Source organism: Fundulus heteroclitus, chromosome 3 (genome assembly GCF_011125445.2).
Source record: "Fundulus heteroclitus isolate FHET01 chromosome 3, MU-UCD_Fhet_4.1, whole genome shotgun sequence".
NCBI classification, from domain to species: Eukaryota; Metazoa; Chordata; class Actinopteri; order Cyprinodontiformes; family Fundulidae; genus Fundulus; species Fundulus heteroclitus.
Genome location: NC_046363.1, coordinates 21,301,595 through 21,325,659, shown reverse-complemented (window position 1 = coordinate 21,325,659; position 24,065 = coordinate 21,301,595). Strand labels below are relative to the sequence as shown.

Here is a 24,065-nt window from a genome sequence, read left to right as displayed (position 1 = left end):
TTTTCAACTTTTTATTTGCAAAGAAAGTAGGGAAATCCATGCACAATATCCCTTCCATTTCACATGTAGTACATAGAAGTTTGTGGCTGTGCTGTGAAAACAAATTAAAGGTCCAAACATTATTAATGCCTTTGCAGGGGTAAGATACTGCTCCTAACCTCTTTTTTCATGGCAAAATTATTCTGTTATCTTGCACAAGGTATGCGGCCCACTACTGAGAGATGGCAAAAATCATCCCATGTGGCCAAATTTGATTTCTGAGGACATCAGTCGACATGTGGAGAACGTGTGCAGTATGACGTTAGCCATACAAGGGCAGGTTTTAGGGAAGACCGTCCTCCCTATCCCAACAACAACGGACTGGATGGAAAAATCATACAATACGTTTGAAATGTAAGGGCACACATACAAGATGCTGGGTCTCTATTGTTGTCCTGGTCTCGAAGGTTTTTTTTTCTTCCCCCCTCTAAGATACGAAAACTACGACAGGACTTTGGCTCATACCATTGAAACCCAGGTCATCAGCTGGAGCAGTCTGATCCAGAAGATCTTAAAGCAGGACTCATCCGACCTACTGCAGACAGGCTGTAACCCTGGGCCCAGTGCGGAAATCAGGTTTTGGGCTTCCAGAAAGCGCAATCTGGAGGGTATTCATGACCAGGTACGATCCAGTCTCCTTCTAATCTTTCCTAAAATACAGTTTTAATTATCTCCAACCATTCGGCTGTCTTAAATTGCTGGAACTCTCTCTAAAAGCTTCAGAGTCCTAGCGTTGAAATTATGGCAAAAGTGTTGGAGGAGATGGACAGCAGCTATCATCCCACAGTCAACACTTTAATCGGAAACGTGTCTAATGGTAAGGGTAGCTGGTTTCTTTTTACATTAATCACAAAGATAGGTGATTATCATTCTCGTTTTTGGTTAAAACATTTGTTTGTTCTTCCGCCACAACAAACCAACAGCTCTTAAAGAAGCCCAGGATGTTGACCTTTATCTCCGGCCACTGGATGCACAGCTGTTTGAGCTGGAAAAGAATGGATTTCTTCAGATGGAGAAATGCATTCCTGCACTTTTTCATACGGTGTTCCTCATCTGGACCAACTGCCAGTATTATCAGAGACCGGCTCGTATCGTGGTGCTACTGCAGGAACTCTGCAATCTGTTCATTGAACAGGTCTGAATCCTCTTCCGAAAAGCCTGAACTTTGGGTTTTGCTAGTGCATGCGCTAAAATATATGAAAACGTTCTGATTGTAGGCTTTCGCATACCTCCCGGAAGACTTGCTGCGTAGGGAGGATACGGAGGAAAGTCTGCTAATGATAAAGAAGGTAGTAAAACTTCTGGGACGGTTCAAAGAGAGTTACCAGGCCCAGAAGGAGAGGCTGGCCAGGCAACAGACATGTCCGCCGTGGGATTTCCCATCTGCCATGGCTTTTTCACGTTTCGACCGGTTCATGAATCGTATGCTCCAACTGGAGGTGATATGACATGTGCTCCTTTCGTATTTAGGTTTGGGCTTTTAGTTTGCATGTCTATAGTCTCCTGAAAAATGGCTTATTTGCAGAACCTGCTTGAAACTGTGTTGGAATTTCAACGGATGGAAAAACTAGAGTTTGGTGGCGGTAAAGGAAGGCTCTACAGCGAGCAAGTAGCCAAGATACACAGCGAGTTCACCAACCACTGCCAAGCATTAAAACACAGTAAAAACAATCCACTGGACTTCACCTCCCAGGTAAAAAAGGCCATTTATTTTGGCTGGGATTGATTAAAGTAAATCCAAAATTGAAAAAGATAAATATATAAGACTAGTTCATTAAAGAGTTGCAATGCACAAATCCGCACTGCTTTGTAAAGTTCAGATTTTGTTCTTGTTCTTGGTATAAGGCATTTGAAGACGAGTACAACACTTTCAAGAGAAGAATTGCAGACTTTGAACGTCGCCTTGCCAACCTGCTTTGTTTGGCTTTCAAGGATTGCACAGGACTGGAAGCAGCTTTGAAAGTAAGTTTTTATTGTTTGACACATCATTTTATCAGCAGGTAAGTGAATTAAAACGGTAAAATATACGTTAACATTTATTTTCAGATGTTGATGATTGTTGGACCCTTTTTGGAGAGAAGACAAATCAGCCAGTTGTTCGGTCCATCCTTTACTCTGCTTCAGCAGCATTTCAGCGACGAGCTGGAGAATTGTCAATTCCTGATCAAATCTCAGCTCAATCAGGTATCTTTCCTTCTCTGTCTACCTCTAATCTACCATGCAAACTGTCTGTTTAGCTTTTTGTTTTTGTCCTCTCTACAGGTGGGCAGTGGCGTGACAAAGAACATGGCACACACATCTGGAGTATTAAAGTGGGCAAAAATGCTCAAAGAGCGCATTGAAACACCGTGGGAGAAATTCAGATCCCTGTTTGACATGTCAGTAAAAAATATGAAAATAAGCCTATATAGATACTGTAGATTTGGGCATAAAATAGACAATACATCACTGTTTATGCAATCGTTCTAGGCCTGCACAGAGTACGGAGATGGCGAATCTGCACAGCACATACAGGGACATGTTGAGCCTTTTGGACCGGTATGAGGAAGACATTTATGCTGACTGGTGTGATGGTTTGGAACAGACTTGCCTGATCAACCTCAACCAACCTCTGATTTCAAGAAACCCAGCATCTGGACTCATTTCAGTCAACTTCAGCCCAAAGGTAACTGACATAAGATCCCTAAAAGACTTGATGCAGGACAATCAAACGTCTGTCTCTTAAAAATGTGATAAACTGGTGGTCACTCCCGATACCTACTTAAAATGTTTAAAATGAGATCCATGTTATTTAGGAAGGCACTGAAATGGGATTATTCTCTTGACGGGCTGATCCCAGATGGACATTATGTCTTAAATGTGTTCCGTAAAGCTGGAGATTAAAATGGATGAAACGAACCCTTTCCTCCTCAGCTTGCTGAAATCTTGAAAGATGTGAAGTATATTCACGCACTCAGAAAGAACCCCATCCCTGCAGCTGCAATAGCTGTTTTCAACAGACGGGAGATTTTCACAAAGGTAAAATGAAACGCTCGTATGTACATATCGCCTGCTTTATCGAGTTAAACAATAAGAAATTGACCATTATTATTATTATTAGATATTCACTGTGTCACGCAAACGTATTCACTCCCCTTCATTTTTTGTATGTTATGTCACATTGCGACCATAAACTTCGATGTATTTCGTTTGTATTTTTTATGAAGATCAACATATTAAGTACAGGCTCTTAAGGTGGAACTGCAGTGATACATAGTTTTCATATTGTTCTCCAAATAAAGTTCTGAAAGTTGTTTGCATTAATTTTTAGCCCCCTTTTATGCTGATAATCCTAAATAAAGTCCAGTGCAAAAAAAAAGGTCTCTTCAAGTAAATAGAGATCAGTTGTATGCAATTTAGTTTTAGTACAAATTTGTCTGCTCTGTGAAGACCTCAGACATATTTTAAAAGAACATTAGTCAACAAACAAAACAAGTTAATTCAAATTCCTGCCCCAATTTGATTTTATTTGTAATCAAAAGAAATCTTTAGCTTACCCTCTACAAATATGTGTTATCTTGTGTTTGTGTATCACATAAAATGGCCTGTAAAATACGCAGGCATTTGTGGTCGTAATGTGACCAAATGTGGAAAACAGCAGGGGGCCTTAAGACTTTTGCAAAGCACTGCATACATCATAATTGCGGCACGTCTTTTCTAAACTGTTGCCTATCTTTCCAAGTACCTGAACAGTTTGCAGCTCGTAGTGCAGCGGTACAACCATCTGAAGGTGACTGTGCTGGAGGTGGAACTTCCTCTCATTAGAGCTGAGCTGGACTGCGTAGACCTGCAGCTAGCAAAAGCAGAGACCAGCCTGACGTGGCAGGATCAGGACTGCTGGAGCTTTATTCAAACCGCAAAGCACCTGGTCCACGAGCTTGCAGGTGGAGTCAGCCGAGCCAAAGAAAACCTTGAATCGATTCAGTCAGTGATAAAGGGTTGGAGCAAAAAGGCCATGTTCAGCAGAAAGGACAGCAAGAAGGGCTCCCTCATACAACTGGAGAACAGGACGGATTATGTAAGCAAGAGGTACGGCTCCATGAAGAGGGACGGGGACTTCGTACATCAGCTGGTACAGGTGTGTGGGGTTTTGTCTTTAGTAGCTTCTGTGAGTAAACACTAAAAACAGGAACGCTTCATTAAAATGTTTTCACAATAGCATGTTTTCTGTTAAAGCCCATTTCAACTTAAAATAAATGTTTTCATTATTTTATTCTCTCTCAAAAAATGAATTCTTGCTAAAAATCTGTTGTTCTTATGTTTTCCTAGGAGAATATGGCCCTCTTTCATGCGGATCCTGCTTCAAAAGGATGGCAATCCTACCTGGAATATGTGGACGAGGTGGTTGTCGAAGGGCTCTTCAGCTACATCAGCCGCTCTCTTCAGTTCTTTTTAGACAATATGGAGCCTTGGCCATCCCAGCCTCCGCTGTTTGAGGTCCAGTTGATGCTGAACGGTTCCGTTCTCAGTTTTAATCCTTCCATTGACCGAGATGCAGGAGATGGTCTCTATGAACTGGTGGAAGGACTGATTGGAGACGTATTCAAGTCCTCAATGAACATCCAGAGAGTGGCTGGTCATCTTAACATGGAGAGCTATCAGGTAGTCTGCTCACAGTATAGATATTTACACACACGTTCTACATTATAATCATTTAGGTCGTCATTAATATACGGTGAAGGTCAGTATCGTACATATGCTCCTTATCAGCGTAAATGTCATATTTTTTTGGATGTTAATGATGGATTTGACATGTTTTAAGAGCTTGTAAACCACATCTTATGTAACCAACAACAAAGTCCTGGCAATGTTTGATCATTCTTTTAGTAATATTTGAATAATTTCAACTGGTTGGGTTTTAAAAGTGTTGACCTGACTTTGAAGCAACATTTCTAAGAGATCTGGTTTGAGGAATGACATTGAGGAAGCCTTCCAATATTAGTTTAGTTTGGATCATTGTCCTGTTTCAACCCCCAACTGTGTCAAAGTTCCATTCATTTGATCTAAATTGACAACCTCAGATGAAAGGGAGTTTGTAGTTTTATTCAGAAACAACCCAAGAATCACCGTAGCTCAAGCTGATCATAAACAGGAAGTTGTATGACTGACATTTACAACGGCCCACAGAAACAAGCCTTCTAAAGATATTTAATATAGTCAAACCAGTCAAAGATTTAGCCTTTTGGCTATATATCTGAAAGAATAGAGTCAAGGTAAGACTTTAGAACCTAAGGACACTGCACAAACTATTATCCATAGTGGCCATCATGCTACGCAGCACAACAGTAATCTTCTTAAATGGTGCCGATCTCAAACCTATTGGAAATGTGTGACGTATACGTAAAAAACAGGTTTATTATACAAAACCAACTAATCTAATAGGACTCCAGCATTTCTGCTAAGTGGAGAGATCTAATTTCCCCCCACAATTTTGCCAGAAGCTTGGCTACAAAGAGACTGCGATGTACACGCAACTTGCTGAGGGACACTAAATATTACTGAATGTACTTGAGCCTTTTAATTATACTGTAGGTATGATTTGGAAACTTTGAGAAAAACCCACGAAGAACTCAAACTAGTCTTTGAAATTAATTGAAGTTGTAATCATTCAACACGGGTAAAAAAATATATTAAAAAAAGTACATAGTATTTACTGCAGACATGGGTGTATCATCGAGGGAAACACTCAATGATGAGAGACTAATTTATGTAACAACAGTAATTTAAATTGTTCACAAAGGGACTGCTATTGGACTTTTTGGACTTGCATATGAGTCCAAAAAGCCAATCATTGTCAGTTTGAAATTAGTTAGTCTGAAGGCTTTTCTAGGAGATATAAGTTTTTGCTGATTGTAAAAATGATGTTTATAAATGGTTTATTCTTAAAACTTCACCTTGTTTTCAGAGAAATTAGTAAGTTTCTAAAACACCACAAAAATAAACCTGAGTGTTGTTTTTTTTTTGTGTGTTCACTTCTGACGTTTAATTCTCTCCTCACAACCTTTACAGGACGTGATGGATGGCATGCCAGATTTGTCGAACGTGAGGCAGGAAATCATGGCCAGAGTGGACAACGTCCTTAAAACTGTTGAAGATTACCAGCAACATTTTGATCGCTACACCCACCTATGGCAGGACGACAGAGCCCAGTTCCTCAGACGATTCCTCACATATGGTCGCGGTCTCGCATCAGAAGAGCTGGAGGATTATAGGGCAGACGTGAACCATGAAACCCCCCCTACAACTGATAACTTCAAAGAACAAGTAAGCGGTTTTCAATGTTTATGTTTCTTCACTATATGGCGGGATTGTATGTTATTTGTTGCATTTTTTGATTTCCCAGATTGATTATTATGAGACACTGTACGCTGAGGTGTCACAACTCGAAGACTTTAAAGTGTTTAATGGCTGGCTTCGGGTGGACTACAGATTCTTTAAAGCTAGCCTTCTTAACACAATCAAAAAGTGGAGCTGGCTTTTTAAAGAGCATCTCTTGACACATGTGACTAACAGGTAAAATTCATCCCAGCTAAGTCTATCAGTTCAAACCAAGTTGTTGCATCAGTTGTTTTAAGTGTACAAGTTTTTTCCACACAGCCTTGAAGAACTGCAGACATTTCTTCAAGCTGCAAGCGAGGGGCTGAAGAGTCCTATTGCCAAAGGAGACCACCAAGGTTTTATTGACCTTATGAGCCACCTGTTGGCTGTCAGAGACAGACACGGTGCCATTGACAAGATGTTTGAACCTCTCAGAGGCACAGTGGTTCTCCTAGAACGCTGTGGCGTGACAATACCAGAACTTTTCTACACTCAAATGGAGGTTTGCAGCTATTATAACTCAGTTCATTTATTTTAGTGAAGAAATTCCCTCAGAATAACAAATACTTGTTTTCACAGGAGCTCCCAGAAAAATGGAACGAAGTAAAAAAACTGACCTTGAAAGTGAAGAATGAGGTTGCACCCATGCAAAGTGCAGAAGTGGTAGTTTTGAGGACACGATGCATAGATTTTGAGGTGACAAATCTCTTTATAGCGTTCACATTTTGTTCTAAAAGCTCTGTGATTTATGAGTTCAGATATTTATCAACGATTCATAAATTCAGTTCTAGAATATTTGTTTCAAATTTCTGTTAGAATTGGCAAACTGTGTTTTTTTTTATGAGATTGCTAACATCAGGTCTAAATGAGTTCACCTTCAGAACAATAAAACACGTGCAATGTGAAAAATACTGATTAAATATCCACACACAGAAGTTTTCGGAAAACAATCCTTATTTCCCAGGTAAAACAAGCCAAATTCAAAGAAGAGTTCAAAGCAAAAGCACCCTTCAGTTACAATACGGTGAATCCCTACGCTTGTCTGGAAAAAGTAAGTAACACACAGTGCTTCTTGTGAAAATAAATAATTCTTGTATATTATGGGAGATTTTGAATTGCAGTTGCTTTGTGTTGTTAAGTCAGAAAAGGCTATCCGGGATATGGAGAGAGAAGTAGCAGAGCTACAAGAGTCCACAAATCTTTTTGATGTAACTATACCCGACTACAGAGACATCAAGCTCTGTCGACGAGAAATCACTGTCCTGAAAGAACTGTGGGACATTGTGATATATGTGCAGGCAAGTGATTCTATTTTCTCAAATGTCTTTTTCAAAAGGTCCTGAAAATACAGCTGAAAAGTGCATTACAGCACCACACTATCCTAGCACCTAAATGCTTTGACCTGTCTGGCCTTTTAGAGGCACTCTTCGACTCTAAGTGACCTCTAGCCTCTAATTGTCAACATTTAAGACCTTCACTCTGATGACCCCTGTATGTGTGTGTGTGTTTTTTTTCTTTACAGAGCACTATTGAAAACTGGACAAAGACCAAATGGAGGCAGATAAACGTCGAGCAGATGGATGCAGAATTGAGGAGCTTTGCCAGGGTGAGGTTACCAGCAGTGCTTTATCACACCAGCTTATCTCTCCTGCAGTTTTACAGTTATGCATCATTACCATTTGTAACAGATGTCCCTAATAACTGTGTTTATCCACCTCCTGTTTCTGTAGGACATACGGAAGCTTGACAAAGACGCACGCTCGTGGGACGTGTATGTGGCATTAGACATGTATGTAAAAAACTTGTTGACATCACTGCGTGCGGTGAGTCAACTACAGAGCCTGGCAATACGAGAGCGTCACTGGGTGCAGCTGATTAGAGCAACTAAGGTGCAGAAACACAGACAGCACAGTTTTTTTTACTTCATCACCTGATACAGTTATGATACATATATGTGTATATGCAAGAATGTGTATATACAGTGTGTGTGTATGTATATATATATATATATATTTATATATATATATACTGTGTATATATATGAGAGAGAGAGAGATAACATATTTTTTTCTAAACAGGTTGACTTCACTGTGACAGACACGACCACCTTGGGTGAACTTTTGGCTTTGCAGCTACATTTGTTCGAAGATGAAGTCAGCGATATAGTGGATAAGGCGGTCAAAGAAATGGCCATTGAAAAGGTTATTTTCCTCACTTATATTAAGATAATTTTACCTAAAACTGCAACATCTCTAGCCCTTTGTAAATATCAAAGTAAGATTATCTAAACTACTTCCAAAGGTTTCTATTTTTAATTAAATTTTACGTACCCTACATTGGTATATAACAGAAATGCGCCATCCAATAAGTCTGCTGGTGATGGCGATTTTTAGCTTGAGCAGTGATCGACTATTTAGAAACTGAAAGGTCTTACTTTTTCATGTCAGTGAACACGCTATACTAAAGCACGACCATGTAGCACTGAGACCAACATCCTTCGGTGTAGACATAGCTACTGAAAAAAAGAGAGATAAGCAATTTTCAGTGTCAGGTATTAAAAAAATACACCAGGGAAGGCACAACAGGGTGAAAAAAAAGCTATTTAAAAGTAAATAAATTTTTATGCTGTCATATTGGCATTCAATTCAGGCTACAAGAGAGATAAAAACGGTGGGGGATTCTGGTCATTTCACTATTTCACCACTTCATACTTTTGCAGCTTTTGTCATTAAATACCTGACTAGTCCAGGCACGAGAAAGGAACTGATAGCTGCACAAAGTAAATTTGTACCCACCTTGGTAGCATTTCATCAAATTGGATAAGAAGCAAATTAACCCAGAGCTGACTTCACCACATAACTGGAAGGCCCAAAGAATTACAGCAAATTTTCCCAGTATAATCCTTTTTTTAAGCTGCCCATCTCTCTCTCTCTCTCTCTCATTGTCTTTTTACTGAAATGTGCTTTACAAATAAACCTGCCTTGCCTCTCGGTTATGGAACATGCTGGATTGGAAATGTTGGCAGCCTCTTAGTTAGGGTACGAGTTTACATTCTAACAGATATACACACAGAGGCTTATATTTCCAGTTTATTATGCTAATGGAACAATTGGTGCTAACTGCTAATATGAAATACTAAAAGAAGTAAAAAACATTTCTTATTATGAAACCCTGATGGTTAAATTCTCTTTTACTGCAACTGCTCTGACACACACGGCCTGCCTTTGCCTCTGCTTCTCATCTAGATAAATAATGACAGCTCACAGCAGTGACACTACAAAAATATTTTGAGTGCTGTTAATTATAGTCCGTAAAGAGAAATCGAACTTGGCTAAAATTGGTATTGACAAGGTCAGGATAGATCAGCAATGGTCCACAGATCTCTTATTGGTGCATCTCTAGTATATACCGTTTTACTTCACAGTGCATGTAAAACAGATAGTGATCCTAAAGCAAATATTTTGTAATGTAATAACTATGTCATCAATGTAATGACCTTTCCATTTGTTTTATTCAGATTATAACAGAAATAAGTCAAACATGGACATCAATGGAGCTTTCTTATGAGCAACATTACCAGACCTCTCTGCCACTACTTAAATGCAACGAGGACCTCATTGAAATACTTGAGGATCACCAGGTAGATGTTTAACCTTTCAGAAACCTTCACTTGTGGTCCCACCGAGTAAAAGAATGCATAATAAATGTAAAGTACAAGAATTTGTTGCCTAGATTATAGGTCTGTGAGAAGGACAGGTAGTTAAGTGGTTAAACTTAGAATGGAGGATGGTGGCCCAGTTTGAATGTCTAACGGCACAGCTGAGAGCAGGGGGGGGGGGGGGGGGGCTATTGAGTCTTCAGATTTATAGCTGCTGGGCGATCCAGACCATTGTTGCTCCTTGACTATCTTTGAACACACACACACCAGATGTGTGAGAAGGTTACAACCAGCAATTAGAAGGCTTGCTACTTTAGTGGCTGGATCTTTGTTGAAATGGTCGGGTTGCCCTGCTGATGAGGTGGAATGTGTTCTAAAGTAAAACGGATGCCTGCTAGGTTCTCAGTAAGTCGCATGCTCCTGCCACAGTTTGTGTGGTAGTTTGGGGATTTTACTGTGGATTTAGTTCACATTGCCTTGCAAAAATATTCATATGCCTTTGATGGTTTTGCTTTTTACCACAGTAAAAAAACATGCATATGTATTCAACCTCCTTTGCTCTGATCCCATTGCATAAAATTGTTTGCGAAAAAGATGTGCTCAGATGTAACCAAATGATTATGTTGTAAAGTAATCTATATGTTTAAATTCAGCTGTTCTCTCAGAGCCTTGTTAGATAACATTTATGAAAACACAGCATCGTAAAGACCAAGGAACGCACAAATCCGGCCAGGGATAAAGATGTGGAGAGTCAGCCTTTAAACAGGTTAGGGACCTAGCAAACATGTGGAAGAAAATGCTCTGGTCAGATGAGACCAAAATAGAACTTTTTGGCATAAATGCAAAAACATGTGTGGTGGAATATTAACACAGAAATACCATTCCAACATGGTGGTGGCAGCAAAATGCTGCGGGGATACTATGATCAGCTGGGACCCGGAAGTTGGTCAGAGATGATGGATAGCAGGACATAAACGGGCTTCCTGAAAAAAAAAAAGTGAGATGCTGCATTAGGGGTTTAGGTTCACCTTCTAGCATTACTACCACAAGCCTAAACAAAAAAACAAGGGCTGCAATAGGCTAGTATGGATCAAGGCATATTGATGTGTTAAAATGGGCCCAAATCAAATTCAGAATCTGTGACAAGATTTGAACAATGATGTTGACCGATGCTCTCCACCCAATCTGACTAAGCTTCAGTCGATGCACCAAAATTTCAGTCTCTAGACGTACCGGCTATGCCCAACCAGGTGGCCTGTTACAATAGGTCCCTCCCAACTCTGAGTTTTTCTTTTTCTTTTACTTTTTAAACACGTGTTGGTCTTTCACATCACACGTTAATTAAATGCATTAAAAATTGTGGTTTTCAGGTGGAAAAAAAGTAAACAAGTTCAAGTGGTGTTAATATTTTTGCACGGCTATAACCATCCCACTATTTTGTTGTACTTTGTGTTAAATGTTACTCGGTACAGTTTAGTTTCACACATTTCTTTATGCTGCCATCTTAAAGGTCCAGCTGCAGAATGTCGTTCAGAGCAAACATGTGGCTCACTTCTTAGAACAGGCGCTGGAACTGCAACACCAGCTGACTATGGCTGATTCTGTGCTGACCATCTGGATGGAGGTCCAAAGAACATGGGTCTACCTCGAAAGCATCTTCCAAAGCTGCGACGACATCTGCCAGCAGATTCCTGACGATACTCTGAGATTCCAAGAGATAGATGCTGAATATCAGGTGTGTATGTTGTTATTGGAAAAACTAAAATCACATGGTTTTCATACTTTTAAACATGCTTTTTTTCAGGAGTTAATGCTGGGCAGTGCTAATATTAAAAACCTCATAGAAGCCACCAACAAACGACATCTGTTTGAGAAGTTAGAGGACCTGCAAAAAAGGTGCTTGTTTATTTTTCTAACCCATAGTTATTTTGTTTTTGGACGTTTTTCCGCTTACCCTCCCTGTTGATGCTTACTGACAGGCTGGCCCTGTGTGAAAAAGCTCTTGCCGAATACCTGGAGACTAAGAGAATCGCATTTCCCCGATTCTACTTTATCTCATCTGCAGACTTGTTGGACATCCTCTCCAAATGGAGTCGGCCAAAGGAGGTAATGTCATGCAGAGTTATGCTAAGTTAATCAAATAATGCTAACAACCTATTTTTTTTATTTCAGGTAACCGTTTATCTCCCAAAACTGTTTGACAGCATGTCAGACCTTGAGTTTAACACGACTGAGGCGCCGCACAATCCTAAACATGCTTTGGGCATGTACAGCAAAGAGAGAGAGTATGTCCAGTTCCAGACTGATTGTTTCTGTTCTGGACCGGTAAGATCAAATTCAGTGTCATTTAAAGTAAATTACCTGTCGCACTTTTCTAATGAGAAACATTAAACCTTTGGTAAAAATCCCAAACATAAGGTGGAAAAGTGGCTCACTCGTCTCGAGGAGTCCATGAGGAAATGCATCAGGGGTCATCTGTCTGAAGCTGTGTCCGTGTATGAGGACAGACCCAGAGAGCAGTGGATTCTTGAATTCCCTGCTCAAGTTGCTCTCACCGGAGCACAGATCTGGTGGAGTAATGATATGGAGCTTGTTTTTAGAAGACTGGAGGAAGGATATGAGTCAGCATTAAAAGACTACAACAAGAAACAGGTAAGATGGAGTAGGAATTGAATATTAATGAACATTTCTTTGCAATAAATAAATGGGAACTTTGAATTATTAATATTTAACTAAAGCAAAAAACAAACAAACAACAACAACATAAATTTAGAATATAATGAAGTTTCCTGCCTTTGTGCAACAAACAAGATCAGTCTTTGCAGTCGTAGCCTTTCACAAAAGGCGCACCACTTTGACCCACTGGTTCTGTTGCTACAGCAAAAGCACAAATACCGTTAATTCGGACAAAACAGTATTTTGAAACTACAAGTAGCTTTACAAACAAATCGCTAAAATCTGTTAATTACCCTAAAAAAAATTAATAACCTGAGTTTTGCCTGAGCTGTTGTTTTTTCCCCATGTTGCAGTGGTTTGGATTTACCAAAAGTTGTCCAAGGCAAAAAAATAATTTTTTTTCTTTTGTGTGAGTGCTGTCTGGCAATGTAGCATCAAGATTTGTTGTCTTAATGCCAAAGAGAGCCCAACATATTTTACTTTCACAAGTGGAGCATTACTCCTTACGCTATAATGCTCTACTTGATTTATATAAGCAAAAAGCTTTATTAGCTTTTATGCTGGGATTATTTCATGCTCAATGTACACAGAAACGGAAAGGTAAAAGAGGAAAAAAAGACGAGAAACAGATGAGACTAAATGCTAAAAGGAAGAAAAGGCGAAAGAGAAAGAGGAGAGGAAAGGGAGAGAGCAATACAACATCCTCAGTCTGCTTCTACACCTGCAAAGAGAGATATAAGAACAGCAAAACCAACCGATAAAGTATTACAGGTACAAACAAGCAATGCCTTGATACCATCACTGAAAAATACACAGTATTATTTGATGTGAAATGTAACAGCTAAAGATAGTAATAGGGGTTTTCTGTACAGAAGTGAATCTGTAAGTATCTGAATCCAAGCATCTGTAGGTGTTTGTGAACGTGTGCTTGTCTATGTGAGGTTTATCCATAAGAAAAATGCTCAAAAGTGGTTTTGAGGAGCCAAAGGCGGTTGCCTCGCCACACTCACGCTACCGCCTCGCCAACATTAAAAAAAAAAACAAAAAAACTTACTTGATATGCTTGCATGTTTATTTGACGTTAACACGCATTTTTTTTGGTGTTGCTTTCTCGCGTGCATATAGTGAATGGCAGGGAATAAACAGCCAAAAATACATGGATACTTTGAAGCGACAAGCAGGTCGACTTCACCATCGGCGTCTGTATCGATGGCTCGATGCAGACGCCGCCCCCCCACCCCCACCAGTAATCCGCGCAAAACTTGTTCCGGCCAACAACTCGCCGCCTCGCCTAAGCAAATTCCTGCGGGAAACACTGTAGTCACATAAACATTAGAACTGGAGCATAGTGCAAATAATATAGTTTTATATGGTGTGATCAGTCTCATTTTATTTGACATCATTTGTATAGTTGTGTTTATTAGCTTCAGACATGATACAAGATGCACAATGGGTCCAATGTGATGCATAGAGGTTCTACTGAGAAACCTTAGCTCCATCCTTAAATGATGCTAGTTTTATTTGCACAGAAAACCAAAATATTGGCTACTAAAATATATTGTTTTATTGATGCTACATGTATTCACTGAACTGGGTGGTTTCTTTTAGCAGATGCATGGGCCCTTATCCACTGCATAATAGGTTCATGAAAGGTTAAAGGAACGCAGGGACAAGTATAAGGTTTTAATTGTTCAATTCATAATGCAAATTTTTTTTATTCTCATCAAAAATTATTGTGATGTGCATGATACGCAAGTGTGATACATACAGGCCAGAAATCACATTTATCACATTTTGTCGCAGTGTGTGAAAGCAACAGCAGTATCTACATTTTTGTTAGATTTCTGTGTTTTTTTTTGTATGGTTATGAAATATTTTTTGTAGTCTGCTGTTCACATTGTTTTGACTTTTGATGAGGAGTTTGTGGTCTCTTAATGATTCCTACCTTGTTCATATTACCATCTTAATTACACCAGACTCTGTGACCTGAGCGAGGCCTAAAGGAGACTTATTGTAGGTTATGCACACAGTGGTATAATCAAAGTTGTCAGTTTCATCAGTAATACTAAAGGTTACCTTGTCCTTGCCTGGTGTTTGAATAATCTCTATCTACATCCAACACCACACCCAGCTCTGATTGAGTCTGCTGTCCTACAATGAGGAGGACAAATAATGCTGTGTAAAGTTTTTGTTTTTACACCATCCAGGGTCAACATTCACGAAGAGATGTTTTAAATGGAGTGCAACTTTAATTATAGTTAATATCTATCATTTACCCAAAGAGCTTGACCCAAGCAGTATTAAATATTGTTGTAATTTCACTCACACGTGAGCTTAATTTAAGCTTTTATTTTGTTCTCCCTGTTTTACTTGACTTTGCGTGACTGTCTTTTCCCTAAAGGTTTCTCAACTCAACGTACTCATTGAAATGCTCCTTGGTGAGCTGAGCCCTGGTGACAGACAGAAGATCATGACTGTCTGCACTGTTGATGTCCATGCCAGAGATATTGTTGCCAGCCTCATTGCCCAAAAGGTTGACTCAAATAACTTGCAAAAATACTTTAATCAATTTGAGCTAGAATTAAGAGCTTATCATCATTCACCCAATAGTTGTGTTTGTATAGCAACAAATAGGTTTTTATGTCTGCTCAAAGGTCACCAACTCTCAGGCCTTCCAGTGGCTTTCCCAGCTTCGACACTGCTGGAATGAGAAACTGCAACAATGCTATGTCAACATCTGTGATGCTCAGTTCCTTTACTCGTACGAGTATGTCGGAAATACTTCTCGTCTGGTCATCACTCCTCTCACGGACCGGTGAGAAAATCGCGTTTTCAGTCACATTGCAAATTTACAACATAAACAATGAAAGCAAGCGTTTGCTCTGTTAATTGTAGGTGTTACATCACGTTGACTCAGTCACTCCACCTGACCATGAGCGGAGCGCCAGCAGGCCCTGCTGGCACTGGGAAAACTGAAACTACAAAGGATCTTGGCAGAGCCATGGGTGTCATGGTGTACATCTTCAACTGCTCTGAACAGATGGACTACAAGGTGGGGTGAACATCTAAAAGCGTGAATCAATAGGGCTTTGCATGTGTATTACTACTTCCTGAACATTTTCATGTTTTATCACTTTACAGCCTCAAACTTCAATGCAATTTATTTGGTTTTTAATAGATATGAATGGAAAATTGACTGAATTTATAAAGCACTCTACACTTTAGCAACATTCACCTCATGGCACTCATTAATGCATACACAGACACACAGATCAGTAGGCAACTATGGGTTAAGTGGGTTACCATGTATGATGGAGGGAAGCTGGAATCAAACCCACAACCTTCCAATTGAAAGACAACTACTCTACCCAGTGAGCCACAGTCACTGAAACAAATGTGAACAAAAACAAATGTGAAAAATGTGTATTTGAATTCAAACCCTTTTCTCTGATTTCCTCTAAATAAAATGAACTGCAACTCATTAGCTTAAGAAGTCATCTAATTAGTAAACGAAAGTCTACTTGGGGATCACTTCATCCTTTTAAAAATAATGCTCACTTTCACCTGGACAATGACTCTAAGCATACAGCCAAATCTTACCATGTCGATGTGTTAGAATGGCAGAGTCAAAGTCCAGACGTAAATCCAATAGAGACTCAGCGTAAAGACTGGAAAGTCTACTTTCACAGATGCTCTATATCTAAACTTTATGAGTTGGAACTCATTCCAAAAGGAAAATGGGCAGAAAGTGAAGTCTATAGATGTGACATACCCCAAAAGTATTGCTGGTGCTAAGAAATGTGATTCTACGTTGTATAGGAAGGGCTAAACATAAGTCCATTCAACAATACATATAAGCATTGCAGAGTAACCAAATATTTTCTGCAACATTTCTTTTTTGTTTACCTTAAGTCGATTGGAAACATCTACAAGGGTCTTGCTCAGACTGGAGCATGGGGCTGCTTTGATGAATTTAACCGTATCCCTGTGGACGTTCTGTCAGTCGTCGCAGTGCAGGTCAAAACCATTCAAGACGCTATTCGGTCTAAAAAGGAAACGTAAGTAACTGAGTCTAAATCTGTTCACGTTTTAGCAATAGAACTTTGTACATTTCATCTGCAGTTTGTGTTCCCGCTCAGGTTCCTGTTCCTCAATCAGGATATTCCCTTAAAAGAATCAGTTGGGATTTTTATCACTATGAACCCGGGCTATGCAGGCAGGGCAGAGCTACCTGAGAACCTCAAGGCTCTTTTTAGGTGCGAATGAACAAAAGTCTCTCCTACAAATGGTTCTTTAATAAGAATAAGAGTTTAATATAAAAAAAAAAAAACGTTTGTGTCACAGGCCCTGTGCAATGGTGGTGCCGGACACTGAGCTAATTTGTGAGATAATGTTGGTGGCAGAGGGCTTCCGCTGTGCTAAGCTTTTGGCCAGGAAGTTTACTGCGCTGTACAATCTCTGCAAAGAGTTACTCTCTAAACAGGTAAGTAAAATCCTTGGCAGAAAAATGTCAATTTACAGCAAAGTGAAGAAATATTTTTTTTCCATGGTATAACTAAGCATTAAAACATAAATAGCAACAAAAAAAAACAAAGCCTTAGAAAACATTATTAGTAAAGCTAATGTGTCCTTTTTCGCGTTTAGGATCACTATGACTGGGGTTTGCGTGCTGTCAAGTCTGTTCTGGTTCTGGCTGGTGCTCTGAAAAGAAAAGACAAGACAAGACCAGAGGATCAGGTGATTCATCTGTGCTTATCACCCCACCGCCAGCCGAGAAATAAGTATGCTCTCGTTTACAATGGCATATCATTTCAAAGGTATTGATGCGTGCCCTGCGGGACTTCAACATGCCTAAAATTGTGACTGAGGATGTGACTGCCTTCCTGGGACTGCTGGGGGACCTGTTTCCAGGCTTGGAGGTTGAGAGACAGAGAAACTTTGAACTTGAGAAGGCCGTCAGAGAATCTACCGTGGAGCTTGGACTGCAGCCGGAGGAAACCTTCATACTAAAGGTTGGTCATTAAGTGAAAAATAAATTATCTAAAAAAAAAACAAAAAAACAGCCAGAGGTTTTTCTAAACATCTTTGTTTGTCGTAGGTTGTACAGCTGGAGGAACTCATGGCAGTGCGTCATTCTGTTTTTGTCATTGGAAGTGCTGGGACTGGGAAAAGCAAGGTGGGGTTTTGCTATCTCTGTTGGAGGGAAAAGTGTTGGAAAAATCTTTTTGTAATGTAGACGTCAAATATGAAGTGTTGACATTTTCAACAGATCCTGAGAGTTCTTCATAAAACGTATGTAAAGCTAAGGTGGAAGCCAGTCTGGAATGACCTCAACCCAAAGGCTGTTGACAGAGATGAACTGTTTGGATTCATTCATCCAGCAACTCGGGAGTGGAGAGATGGTAAAGAGAACTGGTGTTAAAGGAATGAGGGCAGAAATGAAACAGGAATGTCTTTATTAGATTCTAAACCATCCATAGATTCATGGCCACACCTATGCGTACTTCCACACAACCCCAGGAAGTTGCCCATAGATTCCACAGTGCCCTCCATAGGTATTGCCACTTCTGGTAAAGATGTGGAAATTATGTTTAACGTAAACGATTTTTTATTACAGTTGCACTGCAAAATGTAGGGGAAAATAAATAGTAGCAAAACAAACAAACAAACAAAAAATCCCACATGATGAAATAAATATTCTTAACCCGTGTACAACCCATTTTGACAATAGGTCAGTGTTTAGTTTTTCACTTGGCTTGAGCATAAAGAGAGAAGGATATTTTACTATTCCTCTTTGCTTCTGCACAGTAGTTCCTATGCTCCCCTCTTTTCTGCTGACCCTACCACACCAGATCCTTTGGATTTAGGTCTGGCAGCTGAGATAGCCAAGGGAGAAGGAAGATTTTGTGTCTGGTGGATCATTTCCTGTGTTGATTCTGTATTATATACTATTATATATTTTGACAATACAAACGTTACATTTATATTATAGAGATTACTGGATGTGAAATTAATTGTGGAACGAGGTTTTGGTAAAAAAAAAAAAAAAAAAAAGGATGAATGCCAATATACAATGTTGATTTCAATATGTTTTTCTTTTCATAAAATGATTATAAAAAGGCATCTCTGAATCAAAGCTTTATCCCAAATGTCTCACAGGCACTTTTTTTTTTTTAGCAAATAGTTGTAGATAAATACGAGAAGCATCTGAAAAATAACTTCCTGGCATACATAAAAGCATAATTATAAAGCAACATAGATCAACTTGAAATCAACAATATAGTCTTAGCTTATATCTCTTTTTAAACAATCTCTATATTTTTTTAAATTTCGATGTATTGCTCAGCCTTGGTGTGATTCCTTCTGCGCTAAATAAATGTACACAAGCTGAAGTGTGGACTAAAAAGCAAAAGAATCTGAGTAAAAATCTACTGTAGGAAAATATTTACATATTGTTTAGAGACTTTTTTTAAATCAATTGTTGCTATGTGCGGCAGTAACTGATGAGGGCACTGTATTGGAAAGTACTCTTTTTAAGCCCTGAATGTTTCCGCAAGAGCAAAACACGGAGTAAAAAGGAAGATGGGGATTGGTGGTTTAAGCCTTCCAGCTTTTCTGTTCTACACATTTTTTTTTTTTACATTATGTGTAAATGGCACTTAGTCTTTCCACTCTCTGTTGCTCTTTGGTTCCTTCAATATCTGTGCAAGGTTTGCTTTCATCACTGATGCGGGAGCAGGCAAACATCTCCCACCTTGGGCCTAAGTGGATTGTGCTGGACGGAGACATTGATCCAATGTGGATTGAATCACTCAACACAGTGATGGATGATAACAAGGTACCTCCCTCCTGTTCACTCATACACTATTGTACAACACATTGCAACCAAGGTGGTGTGTACAGAAAGAAGATGTTTCTTTCTCCCTCCTTCAGTAATCACTTCCTGGAGTTGAAGTACTTTGCAGCCCTTTTTCAGAGCGAAATATGTTTTCAGAGATATTCTTTGCAGTTCAAATGCTCTTTTTTAGCTAATATTTCTTAAAGGATGAAGTGTGCATCTATTTTTGTACACATTGCTCATTTAGAGCCTCAAACGTGATGTTTGGAAATGTAATGATACGGAAAATGTTTCAGGTCCTGACCCTGGCCAGTAATGAGCGTGTGGCGCTTACCCCATCCATGAGGCTGGTGTTTGAAATCAGTCATCTAAAGATGGCCACGCCTGCCACAGTGTCTAGAGCAGGAATCCTTTATGTTAACCAACAAGACCTGGGCTGGAACCCGTGAGTTACACACATCTAGTCTGCTAACTCCACTGTCTTAGGATTCACTTGAAGTCTCATCTGCTTGTAGTATAAGGTTAATCTCAGTTTACATTGTGTCTATTGGTGGTTGCTCAGATACGTTACAAGCTGGATCGACAGGCGGGAACGGCAGACAGAACGTGCTCACCTGATGATACTTTTTGAGAAGTATGTTCCTCGCTGTCTGGAGCAAATGAAAAGCACTTTTAAAACGATAACCCCTATCCCAGAGAACTCCATGGTGCAGGTACATAGCAAACAAACAAATGTAGTCACTGTATATCTACTGCTGTTTCTTCATTGTCACAATCCTGAAACGTTGTGTTAATTATCTTTTTATCCAGACACTCTGCACTTTGCTCGACTGCCTCTTAACTGCCGAAAACATTCCTGCTGAGTCCCCTCGTGAGATCTATGAGACGTATTTCACCTTTGCCTGCATCTGGGCATTCGGAGGAGCACTTTATAAAGATCAGGTGACTGATTAGTTTAAGGTTAATTCAAGTAGATACACGAGAGTTTACTCATTTGGCCCAAATTGCAGTTGTAATTCATACGAGCCATTTGCCTTGAGCAGTAAATAAACAAACAAACAAAAAAAGGTTTGCTTTGTTTCATGTTTTGTTAAAGAACATAATGGTTCAATTCACCAAAGTGCTGACATTGCATTAAACAATCTTAAATTAAAGTTTTTGTCTAGAAGTCTCCTTCAACACTTATTCAGTGGAAGACATAGCCGACAGACACGTCTGACTGCATGGAGAGCGTTCAGCAACTCAAAACACTTACAGGGACTGATTGATCATGGGTGTTCTCCCCTTAGATGCTCATCACAGTTGTGCTGCTGTGGTACACAACAACCTGGCAGAGCGCACAAACCCACAGTTCTCCTCATCTAACTTGAAGCACTCGCACTTTAGACCACTTCAGGCTTCCAAACGCGGCACACCTGTCACTGAATCAGACGCTTTATCTACCAAGATTGTTTTTAAAGTACAGATTGGATGAAGCTGACCTGCTAACTGCAGCCAAGCCACATTGACATGTTTAGGCTATGTAGATGTATTTTTCTTTGTTGCTCATTGAAATTAAATTGAATGCTTGAATAAACAAGTTGCAGAGAAAAGAAACAAAAATGTAACGAGTTTAGATGTAATGTTAACATCAGCAATGCACACTTGAATGTTTTTATACCGTTTCCTTTTATTAGTTTCAATCGATTCAGTTAAAAAGTTCTGTCTTTTTTAAACATACATGATGTTAACATTAACGATTCAGTTTGATTCCACTTATTTACTTTATTCTTTTTAAATAATTCTGAATGAAATTATTTGACATTTTTTAACCACATATTTATTTTTTTCATTTATTTAACAAGACTGCTGCAAGTTACATACAGATTTATTTGACTGTTCATTTAACTTTGGTTTCCCTAAAACATTGAAGTTTTGTTCAATGTATTTAAAAGAAAATAAACTGTTAAACAAAACTTTTTAGTCAGCCCAAATTTAAAACAAATCAGAGAAGGCCCTGTGAAACATCTGAACCAACCCTGAAATCCTGTATTATTTATGCTTGGCTATAACTGCTTACTCCTTCTCTGAAAGAAAGGCATTTTTTTAAAATCTAAATTTAACAAGTCTTTTTCTTTTCATATAAAATATCGTTGACACTTGTTGTTAAATCAACAAATTTCAATAAATAATCTAGGCGAACCACATGGATTGTTGTAACACATAACGATACAGTTAAACCTTGAGCCATCCCGAGCTGAATCAAAAGAAAGTAAACTATTAAATTATGTGGATTTTTACTGCATGTTGAATGGTGAAAACTGGACATAATTATCCAAGTTACACCTAATTGCATGTGTGCATAATTCATATCTGCATTGCACTTTGTCGGTGGTCAAAGAAAAAAAAAATACAAAACACGAGTGACCATTTAAGCATAACCTTTGAGTTGTTTTTTTTATTCATGGTGTTGTTTTCCTAAGGAAAATTCCAATGAATTAATGCACATTTAATTATTTTATGCATGTTCAGCTGCATGATTACCAGGTGAAGTTCAGTCAGTGGTGGACCAAAGAAATGAGGACAGTCAAGCTGCCCACGCAAGGATCAGTGTTCGACTACTACCTTGACCACCAGACCAAGCGCTTTCTGCCCTGGGCTGATATTGTACCAGGCTTTGAAATGGAAAGCTGCACACCGCTGCAGGTAAGAACTCACAAACTCCGCCAAGTTCTGGGGAGACGGATGTGCGGCGACGAAAGCAAACTTTCTGAAAGGCTTTTGACAAATAATCACAACCACAAGAGGCAAAATAACCAAAAATGAACAATGCAGAGATATTAAAAATGTTTGTATGCTTCGGTGAACATAATAAGAGAGGGTAAAGTCACATCATGGGGTTATGGCAGGGGTGCTGGAATGGATGATAGGCTTGCCACTGAGTCTGATTACCATCTACCACTCCCTGTACCGGAGCGTGTGGGGGTGAAGGCATGAGCAACAAGACTTGAGCTATCACCCACGCTCCTTTGTCTTTCTTTATGCTCCTGCGTACAGCTGTGTGCGCTCCAAAGGCTCTCGCTGAGCCGTAATTAGCGGGGTTTTGTTCTGAGCAAATGATGCTATTATGACAGAATAGTTGTGGTGTTCTGGGGAAATCTAAGAAATTATAAATCACACACAATTCACTGAACACATGTCTGTCAATAAATCACACTCAAAGAAAGCCATAATAACCATGTATGTTTCTGTTCTCCATCTTCCCGCTGTTCCCGTGATTGCAGGCTGTTGTGGTGCACACAGCAGAGACCGTGCGTCTTGGCTACTTCGTGGACTTGTTGCTGGAGAGGAGGCAGCCGGTGATGCTCGTGGGGAACGCTGGAGTGGGAAAGACTGCACTTGTCAGAAACAAGTTAGACGCTCTGTCAGGGAGGTACACAACCTCAAAAGTACCCTTCAACTACTACACAACCTCCCTCATGTTGCAAGGTGAGTGGGTTTTTGATATGTGTATGTGGCACGCAGTAGCACATCAAGCACACTGTAGCACCATCTGGTGGCGGGGATTAGGGTGTGAGAAGGTGGAGAGCTTCAATCTCTTGGAATATTTTTTTTGTCGCTCTTAAGTTTACTACATCTTCAGAGCTTGTAGTGTTTATCCTACTGTGTCCTGCAAAAGCCTCATTCGTAACATCACAGACACCGACAACAGTGCATTTCATCAGGGTTTTAGGAGATAGACCAAAACAAGCTGATGCGTTTTTGTAAAAATGAAAGGAAAACAAAAATCTTTTCAAATTAAAATGTTAAACGTGGTCTTGTGTTTAATCGATTCGAGTTGATGCCTGTAGGTTTTAAAATCTTGCGACATATACTTATTTGTATTGGGTTCTGAACTTTGACTAGATGAAAACGCTTTCATCTAAATCATTATGTAGACCTGGGTGCTGTCCAGCTGGAAAGTAAACCTCTGCTCCTCTGAAATGTTTCCTTCCAGGATTTTAACGTATTCACCTCCATTCATCTTTCCGCCAAATCCAGCAGACTTTCCTGTTCCTACTGAAAAGCAAAGGTTTCTCCGTCAAAATAATGCACAGCATAATGGTCCAGAAGTTTACCTTTTGGCGTCATCTCACCAGAGCTCCTTCTTCCGCATGTTGGTTGCCTCACCTACAACAGCAGTGGGAACCTGAAAACAGGACTTCTTCTGGCTTTCCAGACAAGGGCCAGATTCATAAAGTTCATAACTAAAAGTTTTCCTTTTAACAGGTTCTACCATCTGGGATGTGGATCTCTTTAGCTCCTCCAGAATTGCCCTCGGCCTTTTGGCTGCTTCTTGGATGGATGCTCTGCTTGCCTGGCCTGTTAGTTTAGGTGAACATCCATGTCATGGCAAGTTTGCTGTTTTGCCGATGACAATTCCCATTTTTTCATTTTAAATTGAACAGGGCTCTATGAACTGTTTAACACCTAAATATTGTTTTATAATGCAACACTGCTTTAAACGTTTTTTCCCAA

At 39.6% G+C, this 24,065-nt stretch overlaps 1 protein-coding gene across 1 annotated transcript in view; it reads left to right on the top strand.

Moving 5' to 3' along the window:
• Positions 1-209: 209 nt before the first annotated feature.
• Positions 210-24,065, top strand: part of LOC105926348 (dynein heavy chain 11, axonemal) — a 57,864-nt gene continuing 34,008 nt past the window's right edge. Inside the window, 44 exon segments of the mRNA XM_021316447.2 lie at positions 210-393; positions 472-661; positions 757-856; positions 963-1,174; positions 1,257-1,478; positions 1,565-1,732; positions 1,885-2,001; positions 2,086-2,223; positions 2,302-2,417; positions 2,509-2,704; positions 2,953-3,057; positions 3,761-4,156; positions 4,348-4,680; positions 6,088-6,342; positions 6,422-6,591; positions 6,676-6,898; positions 6,976-7,092; positions 7,361-7,447; positions 7,536-7,694; positions 7,919-8,002; positions 8,127-8,285; positions 8,475-8,597; positions 9,914-10,036; positions 11,565-11,789; positions 11,859-11,950; positions 12,034-12,160; positions 12,227-12,379; positions 12,473-12,706; positions 15,132-15,263; positions 15,385-15,545; positions 15,626-15,782; positions 16,643-16,788; positions 16,870-16,986; positions 17,075-17,213; positions 17,375-17,467; positions 17,548-17,742; positions 17,829-17,906; positions 18,000-18,132; positions 19,441-19,568; positions 19,865-20,013; positions 20,131-20,281; positions 20,379-20,510; positions 22,080-22,253; positions 22,832-23,036. Coding sequence (XP_021172122.2) covers positions 239-393; positions 472-661; positions 757-856; positions 963-1,174; positions 1,257-1,478; positions 1,565-1,732; positions 1,885-2,001; positions 2,086-2,223; positions 2,302-2,417; positions 2,509-2,704; positions 2,953-3,057; positions 3,761-4,156; positions 4,348-4,680; positions 6,088-6,342; positions 6,422-6,591; positions 6,676-6,898; positions 6,976-7,092; positions 7,361-7,447; positions 7,536-7,694; positions 7,919-8,002; positions 8,127-8,285; positions 8,475-8,597; positions 9,914-10,036; positions 11,565-11,789; positions 11,859-11,950; positions 12,034-12,160; positions 12,227-12,379; positions 12,473-12,706; positions 15,132-15,263; positions 15,385-15,545; positions 15,626-15,782; positions 16,643-16,788; positions 16,870-16,986; positions 17,075-17,213; positions 17,375-17,467; positions 17,548-17,742; positions 17,829-17,906; positions 18,000-18,132; positions 19,441-19,568; positions 19,865-20,013; positions 20,131-20,281; positions 20,379-20,510; positions 22,080-22,253; positions 22,832-23,036 — 7,069 coding nt within the window. The 5' untranslated portion in view covers positions 210-238.